This window comes from Podarcis muralis, chromosome 5 (genome assembly GCF_964188315.1).
Source record: "Podarcis muralis chromosome 5, rPodMur119.hap1.1, whole genome shotgun sequence".
NCBI lineage: Eukaryota > Metazoa > Chordata > Lepidosauria > Squamata > Lacertidae > Podarcis > Podarcis muralis.
Window position 1 is genome coordinate 96,892,667 of NC_135659.1, and position 17,931 is coordinate 96,910,597.

A 17,931-nucleotide genomic window follows, 5' to 3' on the forward strand; every position below is an offset into this window, starting at 1 on the left:
TTCCTTCCTTTTAACAACCTTGAACATGTTAAATGTGAAGTGCCCAAAAGGAAAGCAGAACAGTTTTTACACAGAAATGGCAGTTGTGCAATCAAAGCATGACTGGCAGATTATCAACATTTTGAGGACAGGAGGAAACAGGAAACAAGAAGCCAGAGTAAGACGTGAGCTTATCAGGCCGTGATGCATTTTAAAGACCTAATTCTGAAGAAAATGATATGAAGATTCTCACAAAACAGGCGATGAGGCAGGATAAACCTATAACTGGACGGCACTTGTTCATTTATTCCCTTTTTCATATACTACCCTTGAACAAAGCTTCAAAGGTGGTTTACGAAAGCAAGATAAATAGGAATAAAAACACATGAATATCCCTTCAGACAGAGAACCACACGCTGAAGACTAGACTAGCCTTCTCCTCCCTGACATGGTAGTTTTCAGTGTGCAAATAAGGGAACTTCCAGCCTGCCACTGTTTGGGGGTGAGATTCAATCACATGCTGCAATAGTCAGATTGGGCAATTATAGTGCTTTGCAGGATCCTGAACAACAAACCCAATTTCTCCCAAAGGCTAGACTTCTTGCAGTGAGGAAGGTGAGGGTCAGGTAAGGTGAGATAAGACTTGCTTTGATGCAACACCCCAGGCATAGGCAAACTCCGGCCCCTCCAGATGTTTGGGACTACAATTCCCATCACCCCTAGCTAGCAGGACCAGTGGTCAGGGATGATGGGAATTGTAGTGGGATGCTAAGAGGCAAGTGGGTTTCAGAGGAACACTGGAGGTCTAAACGACTACCATGCTTTGAAAATCTGGTATCAAGTCCATCAATTTTGTTTAATTCGTTAAACTAAATAGTTTTAATTGGATTTGGAATAAATGTGCAGTTGATCGTTACTGTTTTGAATTTTATTGTGCTATTATCTTCCTTAGTGGGTCATGAAAGCGCTATTCTGAACGATGTTTTTTTATAGGAGGCGCTGGGGATGAACTTACGGAACCAAGGGGGCGGCAGTGCCCCAAACAAGTTTGGCAACCACCGATCTAACCTCCCCGCAAACAGATTCATGAAAATAGTGCGGTCTAATTTCCCTGCAAACCGACCAGGGAAAATGCTACATAACCTGGTCGTCTGGAAACACCTGATTCAGGGGGAACATTCTGCTTTACTAACCTTTCCTCCTTCCCAGTCTGAAATGGTACTACTCTGACACAGGTCCACCAGGTCACTCACGCTAACCTGCTCTGCACCTCACAGAAGCCCCCCCCCCAAATCAACAACATGAAATGATGGGAAGTGACTTGCTTTTCACACAGACGTGTTTTTAAACCCAGGCAAGCCTTCCATTGATTGCATTTATATCTCACCTTTTCCTCCAAGGAGCTCAAAGTGGTGTAAATGGTTGCTTGGGAGAAAGGCAAGAGATAAACACGCTAAAGAAATAAATGCTTCTTCCTCCCTCCTCAGTTATTCCTCACAATAACCCTGTGAGGTAGGCTAAGGGGAAGCAGCTGGCCCAAGGCCACTCAGTGAGCTTCATGGGCCAAATAGGGAACTGAATCCTCATTTATCTCATTTCCTAGTCCTAACCAATTCGTCACTCTGGGAAGGGTCCAAAATGAAGCATCACTGGGAGGCTGTTAGCACTATTTATGGCTAGAAGGGAAAGGGTGCTTAACCCTTTCTCTGCTTGGTGTTTTCAGGGCCAGCTCAGAATCCTTCAGCTGCTGCCTCTGCTGTGGGTTTAGCCACATTTTTAGTTCCATGCAATGCGTTCTTGGGGGAAATCTGAAGGATGGCTAGGCCTTGCCTCCTAGAGCTGCAAGGGGTGCGGCTTCTAGAGCAGGCTTCCTCAACCTCGGCCCTCCAGATGTTTTGAGACTACAACTCCCATGATCCCTAGCTAACAGGACCAGTGGTCAGGGATGATGTGAACCGTAGTCCCAAAACATCTGGAGGGCCGAGTTTGCCTATGCCTGCTCCAAATGTTTTGGGACTACAATTCCCATCATCCCTGACCACCAGTCCTGCTAGCTAGGGATCATGGGAGTTGTAGTCCCAAAACATCTGGAGGGCTGAGGTTGAGGTAGCCTGTTCTAGAGTCTGGTAAACCTGCCAGGATCCTGTTGGCATCCATCTGTCTCAACAGACAATGGAGTGCGCCTCCAAGGGTGAAGTCAAACCCCTTGGTTAGCAGCACCAACATCACCTCTCCAGGGTGCAAGCCTGGGCGGTGTGTCTGGAGGTCCTGGGCTGCCCAGGTGACAACATGCCCACCTTCTCAGCCTGGCTAATGTGGTCCAAAGGCAAGCAGAGCAATCGGTTTGGCACCAGCTTGGCTGCAGCAGCTGCCAGAATAATAATAATAATAATAATAATAATAATAATAATAATAATAATAATAATTTATTTATACCCCGCCCATCTGACTGAGTCTCTCCAGCCACTCTGGGCGGCTCCCAATCGAGTGTTAAAAATACAGCATTAAATATTTAAAACTTCCCTAAACAGGGCTGCCTTCAGATGTCTTTTAAAGATAGGATAGCTGCTTATTTCCTTCACATCTGAAGGGAGGACGTTCCACAGGGCGGGCGCCACTACCAAGAAGGCCCTCTGTCTGGTTCCCTGTGACTTGGCTTCTCGCAGCGAGGGAACTGCCAGAAGGCCCTCGGTGGTGGACCCCAGTGTCTGGGCTGAACGATTGGGGTGGAGACGCTCCTTCAGATATACAGGACCGAGGCCGTTTAGGGCTTTAAAGGTCAGCACCAACATTTTGAATTGTGCTCGGAAACATACTGGGAGCCAATGCAGATCCCTCAGGACCGGTGTTATGTGGTCCCAGCAGCCAATCCCAGTCACCAGTCTGGCTGCTGCATTCTGGATTAATTGCAGTTTCTGGGTCACCTTCAAAGGTAGCCCCACGTAGAGCGCATTGCAGTAGTCCAAGCGGGAGATAACTAGAGCATGCACCACTCTGGCAAGACAGTCCGTGGGCAGGTAACGTCTCAGCCTGCGTACCAGATGGAGCTGGTAAAAAGCTGCCCTGGACACAGAATTGACCTGCGCCTCCATGGACAGCTGTGAGTCCAAAATGACTCCCAGGCTGCACACCTGGTCCTTCAGGGGCACAGTTGCCCCATTCAGGACCAGGGAATCCCCCACACCCGCCTGCCCCCAGAAGGAGGCATAGAAGGCTCCATCCAACTGCCTTAGGGACTCTGCTCTGGGTTTGTGTAGAATTTACTCCTTAGCTCTGTAATTAGGGTCATCATTATACTTATTTGTACCGTGCCTTTTCCCCAGGCAGCCCAGAACCTCCATACACACTGCCCAGGCTTGTGGCCCGGAGAGGTCACTTTCGTGCTGTCAACGCAGGGGGTTGACTTCACCCCTGGAGGACCATGAAACAGATGGTTGCCAGCAATGACAAGAATTGCGGAGTGAGGGGGAAACGAACCACGAGCTGATTCCACATGCCCGTCCTTTGCCACAGCATCAGTTGGTGACTGGATGCCTGGCAAAGGGTGAGGGGGCGAGATTCAGCCTTGCCCCACCCACAGAGCTTCCCTTTACAACTGAGCCACTTCTCGCACACTCGGCTGGGAGTCGCTTACACGCGCGTGTGAGTGAATCAGAGGGGATGATGGAGCAAATCATACGAGGAACGCCTGTGGATGTGCTTAGCCGACGGAGAGACTAGATTAAAGAAATTATGTTGACAGTTTGTGGCGACGTGGAAGGGATGGGGAGGGGCGGCTGTCACGGAGGAGGTGGAAGGAAAGAGAGAAAAGCAAGAGCGACTCTCTCCAGGCTCCGCGCAGGCCGGAGAGCAGATCAGCCCTTCGTCAACTGGGTGCCAGGCAGATGCTTTGAGCTGCAACGCCTTAGAGTCCCAAGTTGTGGGCACAAAAGATCTGCAGGGCATTTAGGCTGGCAAAGGCTGGCACAGGGTGATGGAGGGAGCTGCTGCACTTGGGTCCAGCTTACGGCCTTGCCACAGGCATCTGCTCAGCCGCTGGGCATAAGAACATAACGAGAGCCCGCTGGGTCAGGCGAATGACCCATCGGGTCCAGGGGCGTATAGTGAATTTTTTCAAAGGGGAAACAGTTAGGGTCTGAGGCGCCAGCTTGCAAGGGTGATGGGGGTTGGGTGGGCAGGGGTTTGACGTCACGGTGTCCTGACGTCATGTGTGTCAGCATCTCGTCTTCCTCCGTAAACCAGGCCGAAGCTTCCCAGGCTTTGGGGAGGTGGCAGGAGGGCTCCTGGACCCATCAGAGCATCACACTTCCCTCCCTAAGCCAGACAGGAGCTTCCTGGGGTTTGGAGACACCAAGGGAAAGTTTAGGGGACTTGCCTAGTCCCCCTAGTCCAGGGGTCAGCAACCTTTTCTCAGCCGTAGGCTGGTCCACTGTCCCTCAGACCATGTGGTGGGCCGGACTATAGTTTGGGGGAAAATAATAATGAATGAATTCCTATGCCCCACAAATAACCCAGAGATGCATTTTAAATAAAAGGACACATTCCACTCATGTAAAAACATGCTGATTCCCGGACCATCCAGGGGCCGGATTGAGAAGGCGATTGGGCCGCATCTGGCCCTCAGGCCTTAGGTTGCCTACCCCTGCCTAGTCCAATGATTCTGGTCCCACAGTGGCCAAACAGATGCCCATTATGGGAAACCCGCAGGCAGGATTTGGGCACCAGAGCGACTCTCCCCTCCTGTCGTTTCCAGCAAATGGTATTCAGAAGCATCGCTGTTCCAGCTGTGGAGGTAGAGCAGAGTGTCTCCTCCATGAATTGGCTCAGTCCTCTTTAAAAGCCACCTAGGTTGGTGGCCAGCATTGCCTCCTGTGGCAGGGAGTTCCAGAGATTAACCGCACACTGCCTGAAGAATGACTTTCTTTGGTCCACCAACACTCAGCTTCATGGGATGTCCACATTGCACCAGATGGCCTTTGACCTGTTCCTGCAGCCAAGCACTTCTTATGAATCACCTCAACTATGAATTCGCCAAGGGGATTTGGGGAGGGGTAAGCAAGTCCCTCTTTCATGGCCTCCTCCCCACATTATGCTGCCTTTGTCAAGTTGCTGCTGACAATGAGAAGGTATAGGAAAAAGGTGTAAAACAGCAGCTTTGCTGGATGATGTGAAAAGTCCAAAATCTTTATTAGGCCACTGCCTTACATCAGGACAACCAAAAACATTCACAGCATGGTTGGTCTAATACACTCACCCCCAAACCCGGCCCTCCAGATGTTTTGGGACTACAACTCCCATTATCCCTAGCTAAGTTTGCCTATGTCGAGTTTACCTATGCCTGCTCCAGATGTTTTGGGACTACAATTCCCATCATCCCTGACCATTGGTCCTGTTAGCTAGGGATCATGGGAGTTGTAGTCCCAAAACATCTGGAGGGCCGAGTTTGGGGATGCCTGGTCTAATAAAAGGCATAAGGATTTTGGAACAACAAGCAGTTTGGGGAGTTGGAAGTGCGAATAAACGCAGAGCATTGTTCTCACACATTACAATGCAGGATACTTGTGAAGTGTGGACATCGTTTATGACACACACTCACATGTTTAAGCAGCTGGGCAGATTAGTGCAGCTGGGAACCCCCACCTCTGTCTGAATTCTCACGTACATGGGTGTGCAAAGGCTGTGTGCATTCACCTTACATGCCAACTCTTTTCTGCTTTACAGGTTACCATTGTTTGCTCGGCTGTGCCGTGGAAGTCACAAAAGAGAGCCTAGCACTTAGCACCCGTTTGGGAACGCTGGCTCAATAAGCTTCCCAGAAAACATGCACAGCCGGGCTACAGTCATACGCTGCTTGCGAGGGTCCTGTGGAAAACACTGGCTGAAGCACACACATTTCCTGCAGGAACACTCATTCGCAGCGCTGTCTTTGCACTTGAACATCTGCAAGCAGACGGTCTCATATTTGGTTTCAGGCATCTCCAGGTAGGGCCGGGAATGGCCTCTGCCTGAAAGCCTGGAGAGTGCAGATCGTACTGAGTGAGCTACACGAAGCAGCGTTCTGCATAAGCTGCTTTCTCTGTTTGCATAGGGCCTTGGTTCGGCAGTATAACATCTGCTTTGCATGCAAAGGACAACAGTCTTGATCCTTGGCATCTGCAGTTAGGGCTGGGAATGTCTCTTGTCTGAAACCCCGGAAAGAGGCTGCCAGTCAGAGGACACTGAGCTTCATAGAATCACAGAAGGGGTTCCAAGGGTCATCTAGTCCAACCCCCTACAATGCAGGAATCCTTTTGTGCCGGGGCTTGAACCCACGACCCTGGAATTAAGGGTCTTCTGCTCTACCAGCCTTGCCATACTATGGACCTATGATCTTCATATAAGGCAAGTCTCTATGTATTCTCTCCCTCCCTACGGTTTAACCAAAAACGTAATTTTTAAGCAGCATCTAAGCCACAGAATGAAGCTGCCTACGATGGCAATTAGCGAAGGATGGATGGGCACCTATCAGGAAGCCAGGGAGGCAGCAGAAACCTCCTTTTTGAAAACTTCCCAAGAAAAAGGTTGGGCAAGGACATGCTGGGGATGTATAGGATATCCTCTTGCCTTCGGGCAATTGTTGCAGTACACAGCCAGCTGGATCCTAGCCAGCTCTCCAATTAACCTGCCATTACAAGTGCCACATCAAAGCCAGGCCAGTATTCCCATTGTAAGGATGAGAGGCTGAGACTTAGAGAGAGGTTTTGATAGCAGGCACAAATGCATTTTGATTGTCCTAGAAGAGCTGGAGGTCATCTTCAAGGTGCAGGGCTGTATTTTGAAACTATCTCTTTCTAAGAATCAAAACCTAAAAAGGGGAGTGCTGTTGGCATTATACAGGGTTGCCCCCAATATATTGGCAGGTCAGGATCTAAGGCAGCTCGGCTGAGAATACATAATTCCAGGGTGGTGGTGGCTGTGGGGCGTTCACGACACACCCTTTTCAACCTAGCAGCGTCCATCTGTAAAATGGGAAGAGCAACGGACTTCAAGGAACAGTTCCTAGAGCAAAAGAGAGCTGTTCAAGCTGAGAAGCGGTGCCCTGCAACGTACAGTTTCCATCCCTTCAGGTAAAACAGCCAGCAAGTCAATAATATAAATGGGATAAAGATACACGAACACGCAGAGCTCCTGCTGTCTCCATCACTCAACGCCTGCTGGAGCAGACAAGTTGCCCACAGCCTCCAGAAAGATGCCCCCGAGCCCAGACTTTGGTGACCCTCTGGTGAAAAAGAGGTTTAGCGAAGGCAAAACCACTGGAACATCTTCTGCCTTTGGCAATAGGTCAAGCCACTTTCCAGAGAGGGCATTGCCAGCGAACCCAAGTTTGCAGCAAATGTTAAGAGGTGATCTCTCAAAGTATGAAAGACCTGAGCAGTTCAGGGATTTATGAAGGTAGAACTGTTTGCATGCATACACACACACACACACATACTTGTTGCTAAACACAGTCCATATAAACCACACTGGGACAATGCTGCCCCGCCTTATAGGACTGTTGTAAGGAGATGGCAGGTGCTTTCGAGTCTTTAAAAAGCGACACAAGTGCTAAATCACATCACCAGCAGCACAACCTCCTCACTCCGCAAGCAGACAGGCAGTGAAGTCACAAGATGCCCATCTAATCTCCGAAGCTCTGCTCTCCTCTCCTCAGGCACCTCATTGTGCATGCCAGCCAAATGCCAGGCGGACTCAGCGCCTTCTGCAACAGTACCACCACCTTCACGAACAGAGCTCAACATTATATCATTCGGAAGCCTTTGCATATCTCTGGCTTTTTAGGGAACATTTCCTGAGCGTGCCCTGGCACAACCGTAGATAGAAACCGTACGTAGGTGGTGTTTGGAGGGGGGGGGGAGGGGATATTGCAAGGAAGGAGAGGGATCAAGGTCTTTTCCCTAACCAACTCATCAGCCCTGCAAATGCTCCCTTAAACCAAATAATAACAAAAACACAAATCCGTCCTTTTGCTCTGTTGAGGAGCTGCGACAACCGAAGACCATGCCAAGACCAGACAACTGGTTTTTGCAAGGAGAAGGGGGGGGGGGGGAGGGAGGCGAACAGATCAAAGTCAAAACCCAGACATGTCCTTTAGCAGAAGATGCTCTGGATGGAAAAGGAAAGAAGCTCTTCTTACCTGACCAGCTACAGAACAGCAGCAGGGGAGGCAGGAGACAGGTCAGCAAATCTCTGGAAGAAAGCCCGGGAGTGTCCATGGTCATTTGCTACTGGAGGGAAGAAGGGGGAAAAAAGAAAGAGAGTTTAATGAAGAGGAAATCAGAGGGTGCTTCTAGCGGCTTTCTCTCTGTGTCGCGCTCTCTCTCTTTGAGAGAAGGGCAGACGAAGCCAAGGAAGATGAAGAAAACAAACCCCCGCATCACTCCATCCCCAAAATGAGGAAACCAACCTTACTTCCTCGTCTACAGACATCGGAAGGGTGGGGGTGGGGGATAGCCCAAACCCAACCTATTTTCCAGAGCCGATGAAATCAGGAGTTATATGCCCCCCCCCCCCGCTTCCATCTCCTTCCTCCTGAAACATCCCCAGCTAAAAACGGTTAAAGGGAGATTAATATTTTACGGAGAGGACATCAGGGCAGCGGCGGGGAAAGCGGCAGGGAGACGGGAGGAAGGCGCATCAGAAGGAAAAAACTGTGCAACAACATCCTTTCCCGGGTGCCTGGCAAAGCACGTACGCAAACACAGCCACGCAGCCGGGCACAGACTCACCTGGCCAGCATCCGCTGCAGCGCGCAGCGCCCCAGACACGCAGACACACGCGCGCACCTCGAGATTTCGCTCCTCGCTCGCCCCGGGACCGGCGGGGAAAAAAAAATCGCCACTTTTTGCTCAGGCAGGCAGTCACATGCCAAGGCTGCTGGGGTGCCCCCCTCCCTTCCCTGTTCCTCCTCCTCCTCCTCCTCTTCCAGGCCTTTCCACCAGTCGCACTAGGAAACCTTAAGAGTCACAAGAAACCAGAAGAAGGGGAGATGTTTTTTTCCCTTTTTTTGCAGAGGAAAAACACTTCCTCGGAACGGGGCTGGGGTTTGCACGCCTCCCCAAGCAGCGATGCCAGGAGGAGACGGGGCGGCAGAATCTGCAGGGAAAGGGGAAAAGAGAGACACCCCCCCCCCCTGCGGACACAAGGGAGGTGGGCTCTTCTGTGTCACCTTTGCAGCCCTTGGACCCTGCCTAGCTGCGCTTGTCAGTCTGCTTGTGTCTCTCTGCAGCGCCTTCTTGCTCTCTGCTGCTGGCGGTTCAGAGACATCCCACCCTCCTCCCGTTGCCTAGCATTGATGGGGCTCTGTTTTTTTCAACAATGTACCAGTTCAGGAGAAAAGAAAGAGTCGTCTCCCCCCCGTCTCTCTCTCTCTCTAGCAGGCAAGCCAGCTTTTTGGGAACGGCTCCACGGAGTCCTAGTTCTCTCCCCCCCCCCCCAGCTAGCTTTTCACAAAGCAAGCTGGACAGAGGCGATCGGAAGAAAAGGCTGGAGGGGAGTAGAAAGATCACAAGGGAGGCTGTACCACTACGACTGCCTGCCTGCCTCGCTCCAAGCCAACTTGCTTTTTTTGTGTGTTTCGTAAGGTCACCCCTGCCTGCCTGGAATCAGCCACACATTGTTTTTCTTAAGGTGGGCTGGGAGAATTCAGAGGCTTCCTCCCCTCCCTCCCTTTCGCTTGCCCTTCCCTTTGCAAAGGGAGGCAGCTTTGTCTCCTGAAAAACACTCCTGGGTTCTTCTCCCCAGGCTTTCAAAAGAAGGCTGAGAATGAGACCGGGAAGGGGGGGGGGGTCAGGGGGAGAATTGGAGACTCCCTGTTGCACAAAAGTCTGGCTTCTGCAAAGTGCTTCCGTCTGCGAACTCTCTCGTCTCTCCCCCACCAACCTAGCCCCCCCCCCCTGCTCCTCTTGCATTCCCAGCTACCACTCCAACTCTTCCCCAAGGAAAATACAAGAGAGAGAGAGAGAGAGAAAGCTGATAAAAGCTTCAGTGAAATGAATGGAAAGCCTGCCCGGGGAATTAGGATGGGACTGTCAGACAAGGGATGCAGGAAGGAGGTGAGCTGATGATGGTGGCAGGAAATAAACAGGAAGCACAGAAATCAGGAAGGATTTCATTCCAGGGAGGAGGAGGAGGAGGAGGAGAGAGGGGCTAATAGATATTTATTCCTGAACAAGAAGAGAGGGAGCTACCTTTGAAGATAGGGTCCTGAACCAAACCTCTCTAGCTTAGTAGGGTCTACCCTCCCAAGGATTTAGGCAGGGAAAACTCTCCACCAGCCCTCCTATCTAGGCTCCTTTCTGCTGCAAAGTGCTGGGGAATGGATCTGTGCTTCTGTTCGCAAAATGCGTATCATCTCTTTTTAGCTAAGGTAAGGCAGCCTGGTATGACTGCACAGCCTGCATAGCTGTCAACTTTTCCATTTTTTAAAAAGGGAAATTCCCTTATTCCGAATAGGATTCCTCACAAGAAAGGGGAAAAGTTGACAGCTATGAGCCTGTGTCTGGCATAGGGTGGTATTCAACTGCACAGAGGAGACCTATGGAAATGAAGGGACCCCATTAAGCCATGCTCATTCATTTCAGTAAAATGTAGCTGAACACCACACCCATAGTCTTCATAGCACAGTGCCTCTCTCACCGCAAGTACCGAGTTAAACTTTTAGGCATCTACTTTAGATGCTAAGCTTAGACTTTGAAACGGGTGTTGGGGGTTGGGGAGGAGAGTGCACCTGAGCATGTACAGAATATAGGAAAGAAGCAACTGCAGCCAGATCCTCATGCGTCTTGGAGAAGGATGAGGGGGTGGAGACCAAACTGTCCAGGCTGACCTGACCAACATCTTTAATCTCCTCCCCCCCCCCCTGGTTTCAATAGAGAATCAGGAACCACAGGTCCAAGAATAAATTCAAAAGCCCAAGTAGCGTGTTTCTTTAAAGCAAATAAATGCAACTTTTGGAATTTGGTTCCCGGTGAATAAATCGTCAGGGCTTGCTGATCAGAAGGCCGGCGGTTCAAATCCCCACGACGGGGTGAGCTCCCGTTGCTCGGTCTCTGCTCCTGCCAACCTAGCAGTTCGAAAGCACATCAAAGTGCAAGTAGATAAATAGGTACCACTCTGGCGGGAAGGTATATGGCGTTTCCGTGCGCTGCTCTCGTTTGCCAGAAGTGGCTTAGTCATGCTGGCCACATGACTCGGAAGCTGTACGCCGGCTCCCTCAGCCAATAAAGCGAGATGAGCGCTGGAACCCCAGAGTCATCCGTGACTGGACCGAATGGACTTTATCTTTAAGGACCCAGGCAGTAGGCCCTCCTAACCTTTTCATCCGACACCTATTTTTATTGCAAGAGTAATATAAAAGGAGCCCTGGTGGATCAGACCAAAACCTCTAAGTTCTGTACCCCACAGTTCCCAGTCACCTGTCTCTGAGAAGCTGCCTGCCCCCAAATTCACATCCTTTGCACCATCTCCCTGTCCCCACTCCAAGCATGTTAGGCCATACAGGTTTGCCCCTTCCTTGCATACATGAATCTGCTCCTTTACACAGTTTAGTGTACAAATTTACGTCTCCATCGCCTTCCAAGATCAGAGTGATGGGTTTTTGAAGCATCCTATGGCTTGAATTGGGACGCAGGTGGCGCCGTGGGTAAAAGCCTCAGCGCCTCGGGCTTGCCAATCGAAAGGTCGGCGGTTCGAATCCCTGCGGCGGGGTGCGCTCCCGTCGTTCGGTCCCAGCGCCTGCCAACCTAGCAGTTCGAAAGCACCCCTGGGTGCAAGTAGATAAATAGGGACCGCTTACAAGTGGGAAGGTAAACGGCGTTCCGTGTGCTGCGCTGGCTCGCCAGATGCAGCTTGTCACGCTGGCCACGTGACCCAGAAGTGTCTCCGGACAGCGCTGGCCCCCGGCCTCTTGAGTGAGATGAGCGCACAACCCCAGAGTCTGTCAAGACTGGCCCGTACGGGCAGGGGTACCTTTACCTTTACCTCTTATGGCTTGAATTATGGTGCTGGAGGAGACTCTTGAGAGTCCCATGGACTGCAAGAAGATCAAACTGATCCATTCTGAAGAAAATCAGCCCTGAGTGCTCACTGGAAGGACAGATCCTGAAGCTGAGGCTCCAATACTTTGGCCACCTCTTGAGAAGAGAAGACTCCCTGGAAAAGACCCTGATGTTGGGAGAAGGGGACAACGGAGGACAAGATGGCTGGACAGTGTTCTCAAAGCTCCCAGCATGAGTTTGACCAAACTGCGGGAGGCAGTGGAAGACAGGAGTGCCTGGTGTGCTCTGGTCCAGGGGGTCACGAAGAGTCGGACACGACTAAACGACTAAACAACAACAATGGCTTCCAAGGCTGCATGCCATCAAACACCTCTGCTCCTGTGCTCTGCCCACAAGACTTCGTTCAGGAGCTTAGGGGCCTGCAACTTTCATTTTTGACATCACTTCCTCCCGTCAGCCTGTCCCCCCCACTTCCTTCTGCCCCAGGCACAGAGCTAGTAGTCAAAGGAGGTCAGTGGCACTTGGTGGGTCTCTCCAACCTCCTTCGTGGAGACACACTGCTTCAAAGCAGCAGCAGAGCACCCCAGGTCTGATCCCCAGCATCTCCTGTTAGGCTCCTTGTCTGAGAGCCGCTGCCAGTTAGTGTAAAAATACTGACCTAGATTTATGCATTTACATATTTACACTTTCAAAACAATATATATATCAAGGCATTGTGCAACATGAAAGAATAAAACCAGCAGAAAGCATTCGTAAAAACATCAATAAACGCCAAATGGCTACAAAGAGAAAATTCATGTTGCAAAGGCCTAAACAATATAGTTTTCAGACACTGTCAGAGGGAAGGGAGGGGCGGTTTGTGCTGAAATGCTCTACTGGCAGGGAATTCCACAGGGCAGGGCGTGCTGCACCAAGAGCTCCGACCCTGGTGATGGCCCACCGAGCCACATGGGGAACTACCAGAAGTGGAACTACCCAGGGATCGAGGTGGAGCACAATGAATCGGACAGTCTAGAGTAACATGTTGCCAGGAATCTGCTCCTGTGAGCCACCTGGCTGCTGCATTCTGCACTAGTTGAAGCTTCTGGACCAGATGCAAAGGCAGCCCCGTATAAAGCATGGAACAGTAATCAAGCCTTGGGGTTGCCAGCCCATGAGCCACTGTGGTCAGGCTGTCATGGTCCAGGAATGGTCACCTCTAGTGTACTACTTGGAGCTGGTAAAAAGGCACTCCTGGCTACAAAACAAATTATTATTATTATTATTATTATTATTATTATTATTATTATTATTATCCAGCCCATGTGGCTGGGTTTTCCCAGCCACTCTGGGCAGCTTCCAAAAGAATATTAAAATACAATAGTCCATCAAACATTAAAAGCTTCCCTAAACAGGGCTGCCTTCAGATGTCTTCTAAAGTTTTCCTCTTTGACATCTGGTGGAAGGGCATTCCACAGGGCGGGTGCCACTACTGAGAAGGCCCTCTGCCTGGTTCCCTGTAACCTGGCTTCTTGCAGCGAGGGAACCGCCAGAAGGCCCTCAGTGCTGGACCTCAGTGTCCGGGTAGAACGATGGGGGTGGAGACGCTCCTTCAGGTATACTGGACCGAGACCACTTGCGCCTCTAGTGATAGAAATGATGTACCCTCCAAACAGCATGGCTGCTCCACCCCTTCCAGTTCAACCCCTTCCAGAACAGGCAGTTGACCTGTCTCCAAGATACAGGAACCACCCACCCACAAGGCCTTCATCTTTCCAGGATTCAAGTTCAGTTTGTTCACCCTCAGCCACTCCACCACTGGCTGCCTGAGCTACCCTCATTTCCCCTCAGCTGCTTCCCCTTCCCTTTCTTGCCAGTGGGTTGTTGTTTTTTTAAAAAAACTTTTGAGAAACCATTTTCAGACGCTTGTCTCTTGAGAAGTCTGTGGGTGGTGTCCCACTGGGGAATGTGGTTTGCCAGCACAAGAACAGGATGTCGGACTGCATGGGCCATGGGGCCGATTCAGCAAACACCCAGCTCCTCGTGTTCAAATGTGAAACTCCAGGTGCATCAGACCATCATTCCATCAAGCGAGATGCTGGAATTTGGGAGCCGTCCAATGAAGCTGAGTGTTGGACGATTTGGGCCAGGCAGAACAAAGTTCTCCACAAAGCACAGAGCTGAAACTATGGAATTTGCTCGCACAAAACCCAGTGGTGGCCCCAACCTGGATGGTTTTTAAGGAGGCTTAGACAAATTCACAGAGGATGATGATGAAGAAGCGTTTGGATTTGATATCCCGCCTTTCACTCCCTTTAAGGAGTCTCAAAGCAGCTAACATTCTCCTTTCCCTTCCTCCCCCACAACAAACACTCTGTGAGGTGAGTGGGGCTGAGAGACTTCAGAGAAGTGTGACTGGCCCAAGGTTACCCAGCAGCTGCATGTGGAGGAGCGGGGAAGCGAACCTGGTTCACCAGATTACGAGTCCACCACTCTTAACCACTGCTTGCAGACTTTGCAGAGGCATTGGGTTAGCTGATGGGAAAACAGCTGGACTTTGGCCTGATCCAACAGTGCACTACTTCTTCCTTTAAAGTTTTATTTTAAACACATTTATTCAAAAGCCACCCTACAGCTTTGTCCACTGTCATGATACCACACTCATGTAAATCCACTTCCAGGACCTGGGAAACCCTGTAACGAAGCCTGCGTGCATCCCAGTTGGATCTAGTGGCACATTTCACAACATCCCTTTGGTTTGTGCTAGATGGGGCTGCTGCGTGTGCCTCTTAGAAAGCCCTCCAGGCTGCCCTGAGATTTCTCAAGATGTTCCTCATTGGGAGAGTTGTAATGATGAGAGCCATAGAGCAGGTGGCCCCTTAGTCTCAACTCTGAAAGCCACAGACAGGAAAATGAAGAGGCAGCAGCAGAGGGCAACGGGGTCCACTGCTAGTATTATGAGGAAGGGTTGAGGAAGTTGGGTATGTTTAGCCTGGAGAGAAGATATGATAGCCATCTTCAAATACCTCAAGGTGTTATGTACTGAGTTGAATAGGATCCAAAATGCAGCAGTCTGATTGGTCCTAGAACAATAGGATCCAGAATGCAGCAGTCTGATTGGTCCTAGAACAATAGGATCCAGAATGCAGCAGTCTGATTGGTCCACAGGAGCCACCCAATCCAGTTCCAGGTGGAAGTGAATCTGCAACCTGATTGGCCTACAGGAGAATCCCGGAATTAGCCAATCACATGGGGCCCATTGTGTAAATAATGTATATAAAGCAGACGTTTTGGGGGAACTTCCATTCCTCGCTACTATGAGCTGAATAAAGAGCATGAAATCCACACTCGACTCCGAGTATATTTCACAAGGGCTGTCCCATGGAAGAGGGTGCAAGCTTGTTTTCTACTGCTCTGGAGGGTAGGACCCAAACCAATGAATTCAAGCTCCAACTAAATGTTTTAGGGTGAACTTTCTGACAGGGGAACAGACACCCTTGGAAGGTCCTGGACCTTCACTAGAGCTTTTTAAATGGAGGTTGGATGCCCGTCTGCCATGGATGCTTTAGATGAGATTCCTCTACAGTTCTATGATTCTATAATAAAACGGGAGGAAGAGCTTCTGCAACTAAAAGGACCTCACAACAAGCAGATCGCCTAGAGCCATTTCCCCCATCCATTGCCACTCAAAACAGCTGCCGCAACACCATCCAGCAGAGAGCCCGCATTGAAGGTACTTGTTGTTACAATAATATTTGTTCATTGCTTTTTACACACAAAAAGCCTCAAAGCAGCTAGTGCAAGTGCTACAATTCAGAACAACCTACGAGGCATTTATAATCCACAACAGAGACAGAAACAAGAATAGTGAAACTGTTCATCCATCGACACAAAGGACAAATCCCACCCCACTAAAAGGCCAGAATAATACCATATTATAACTAAACTAAGATCCAAGCACCTGGATCTGAATTATTCCAAACAGGAATAATTCTGCCTGCCGGCTGAAGGCTAACAATGTTGGTGGCAGGTACGTTTCCCTGTGGAGAGGACTCCTAAATCTGGGAGCCACCACGGAAAAGGACCATTCTCTTGTTGCCATCTTTTGCAAGAGGCAACTGGAAAAGGGCCTCTGATGACAACCTTAGGGACCTGTTAGGTCCATATGGCAAGAGACAGACCTCTACAATGCACATTTATGAAAATCACTTCTGCTCAGACCAACTAGCCCAACTCAGGAACTTTTATAGGGGGAGGGTGGCGCTGTGGGTTAAACCACAGAGCCTAGGACTTGCTGATCAGAAGGTTGGCAGTTCGAATCCCCGCCATGGGGTGAGCTCCCGTTGCTCGGTCCCTGCTCCTGCCAACCTAGCAGTTTGAAAGCAGGTCAAAGTGCAAGTAGATAAATAGGTACCACTCCGGCGGGAAGGTAAACGGCGTTTCCGTGCGCTGCTCTGGTTCACCAGAAGCGGCTTAGTCATGCTGGCCACATGACCTGGAAGCTGTACGCCGGCTCCCTCGGCCAATAAAGCGAGATGAGCACCGCAACCCCAGAGTCGTCCGCGACTGGACCTAACGGTCAGGGATCCCTTTACCTTTAAGGAACACCACATGGCCAGCCCCAGCCTACTGGTGCAAAGATGCTTTTTTGGTGGACATGGCTGCCCTCCCTGCCCTTCGCCCAGAGTTGGTTGTGGCACCCAGGCTGAATCCCTAGGCAGCAGATATGCCTTCTCTCCACGTCCCAAGTTTGATACCCAAAGCTGGCTGAAGTTCTGACAGTGCTGCAAGCATTATATGACACTCGGGGATCCATCTAAGAAGCGATTTCAGAGCAGTAAGACCTAAGATTGCTACTTTAGAACCGAGACAAGCGTTTGGCACAGAAAGTCTCCCCCCCCCCCCCAGATGCAAAGGGCACATTCATCCTGCCAGCACATCTCTCAAGCTCATCTGACAACACGGGTCCTTAATAGGGGCTTGTTTGCTGGGTGGTACCAACTCCCTCCTTGGTTATGTGGAGATAAGAAGGCAGCTTTGTCTAGCTAGAGGAATAAGCAGAAAGATTTCCCCCCAGCAGAGCATCTCCGATACGTGATTTCCATCACAGACTGCCCAGGAATTGTGCAAATGGGCACGAGTGACTGGGTGACCTAGCAGGAGGCAAGCCATCACAGAGGCACAACCACAGCAAACATCTTATGCTCGCAATGTACAGTGGTACCTCGGGTTAAGTACTTAAATCGTTCCGGAGGTCCGTTCTTAACCTGAAACTGTTCTTAACCTGAAGCACCACTTTACCTAATGGAGCCTCCCGCTGCCGCCGTGCGATTTCTGTTCTCATCCTGAAGAAAAGTTCTTACCGCATTTTTCGCTCTATAAAACACACCATACCACAAGACACACCTAGTTTTTGGAGGAGGAAAACAAGAAAAAATATATTCTGAATCTCAGAAGCCAGAACAGCAAGAGGGATCGCTGCGCAGTGAAAGCAGTGATCTCTCTTGCTGTTCTGGCTTCTGGGATAGCTGCGCAGCCTGCATTCGCTCCATAAGACGCACACACATTTCCCCTTATTTTTTAGGAGGGAAAAAGTGAGTCTTATAGAGCAAAAAATACGGTAACCAGAGGTATTATTTCTGGGTTAGCGGAGTCTGTAACCTGAAGCGTAAGTAACCTGAGGTACCACTGTATTGTTTTGGCATTTATCCCATGGCGAAAGAGTTTTGCGCAAAAGACGGGGATCATGGGACTGTGTGCTACATGAGACCAGGAGTGGGGAAACGTGCAGCTGTCTAGACTAAAAAGGTAAAGGTATAGGACCCCTGACAGTTAAGTCCAGTCGCAGATGACTCTGGAGTTGTGGCACTCATCTCGCTTTACTGGCTGAGGGAGCCGATGTTTGTCCACAGACAGTTTTTCCGGGTAATGTGGCCAG

The 17,931-nt window shown here is 50.2% G+C and overlaps 1 protein-coding gene across 6 annotated transcripts in view; it reads right to left on the reverse strand.

Annotated features, from left to right (window-relative positions):
- Positions 1-9,564, reverse strand: part of LOC114599795 (tyrosine-protein phosphatase non-receptor type substrate 1-like) — a 115,228-nt gene extending 105,664 nt beyond the window's left edge. Inside the window, exons 1-2 of one of the 6 annotated variants that reach the window (XM_077929411.1) lie at positions 9,185-9,564; positions 8,153-8,243 (exon numbers count right to left, since the gene is read on the reverse strand). In XM_077929411.1, coding sequence (XP_077785537.1) covers positions 8,153-8,237 — 85 coding nt within the window. In that variant the 5' untranslated portion in view covers positions 8,238-8,243; positions 9,185-9,564. Of the gene's footprint in view, positions 1-8,152; positions 8,244-8,422; positions 8,669-8,744 lie in introns of those variants that run through there. The other 5 variants (XM_028735515.2, XM_028735513.2, XM_028735517.2 and 2 more) reach the window with 5 other exon arrangements.
- Positions 9,565-17,931: the final 8,367 nt, after the last annotated feature.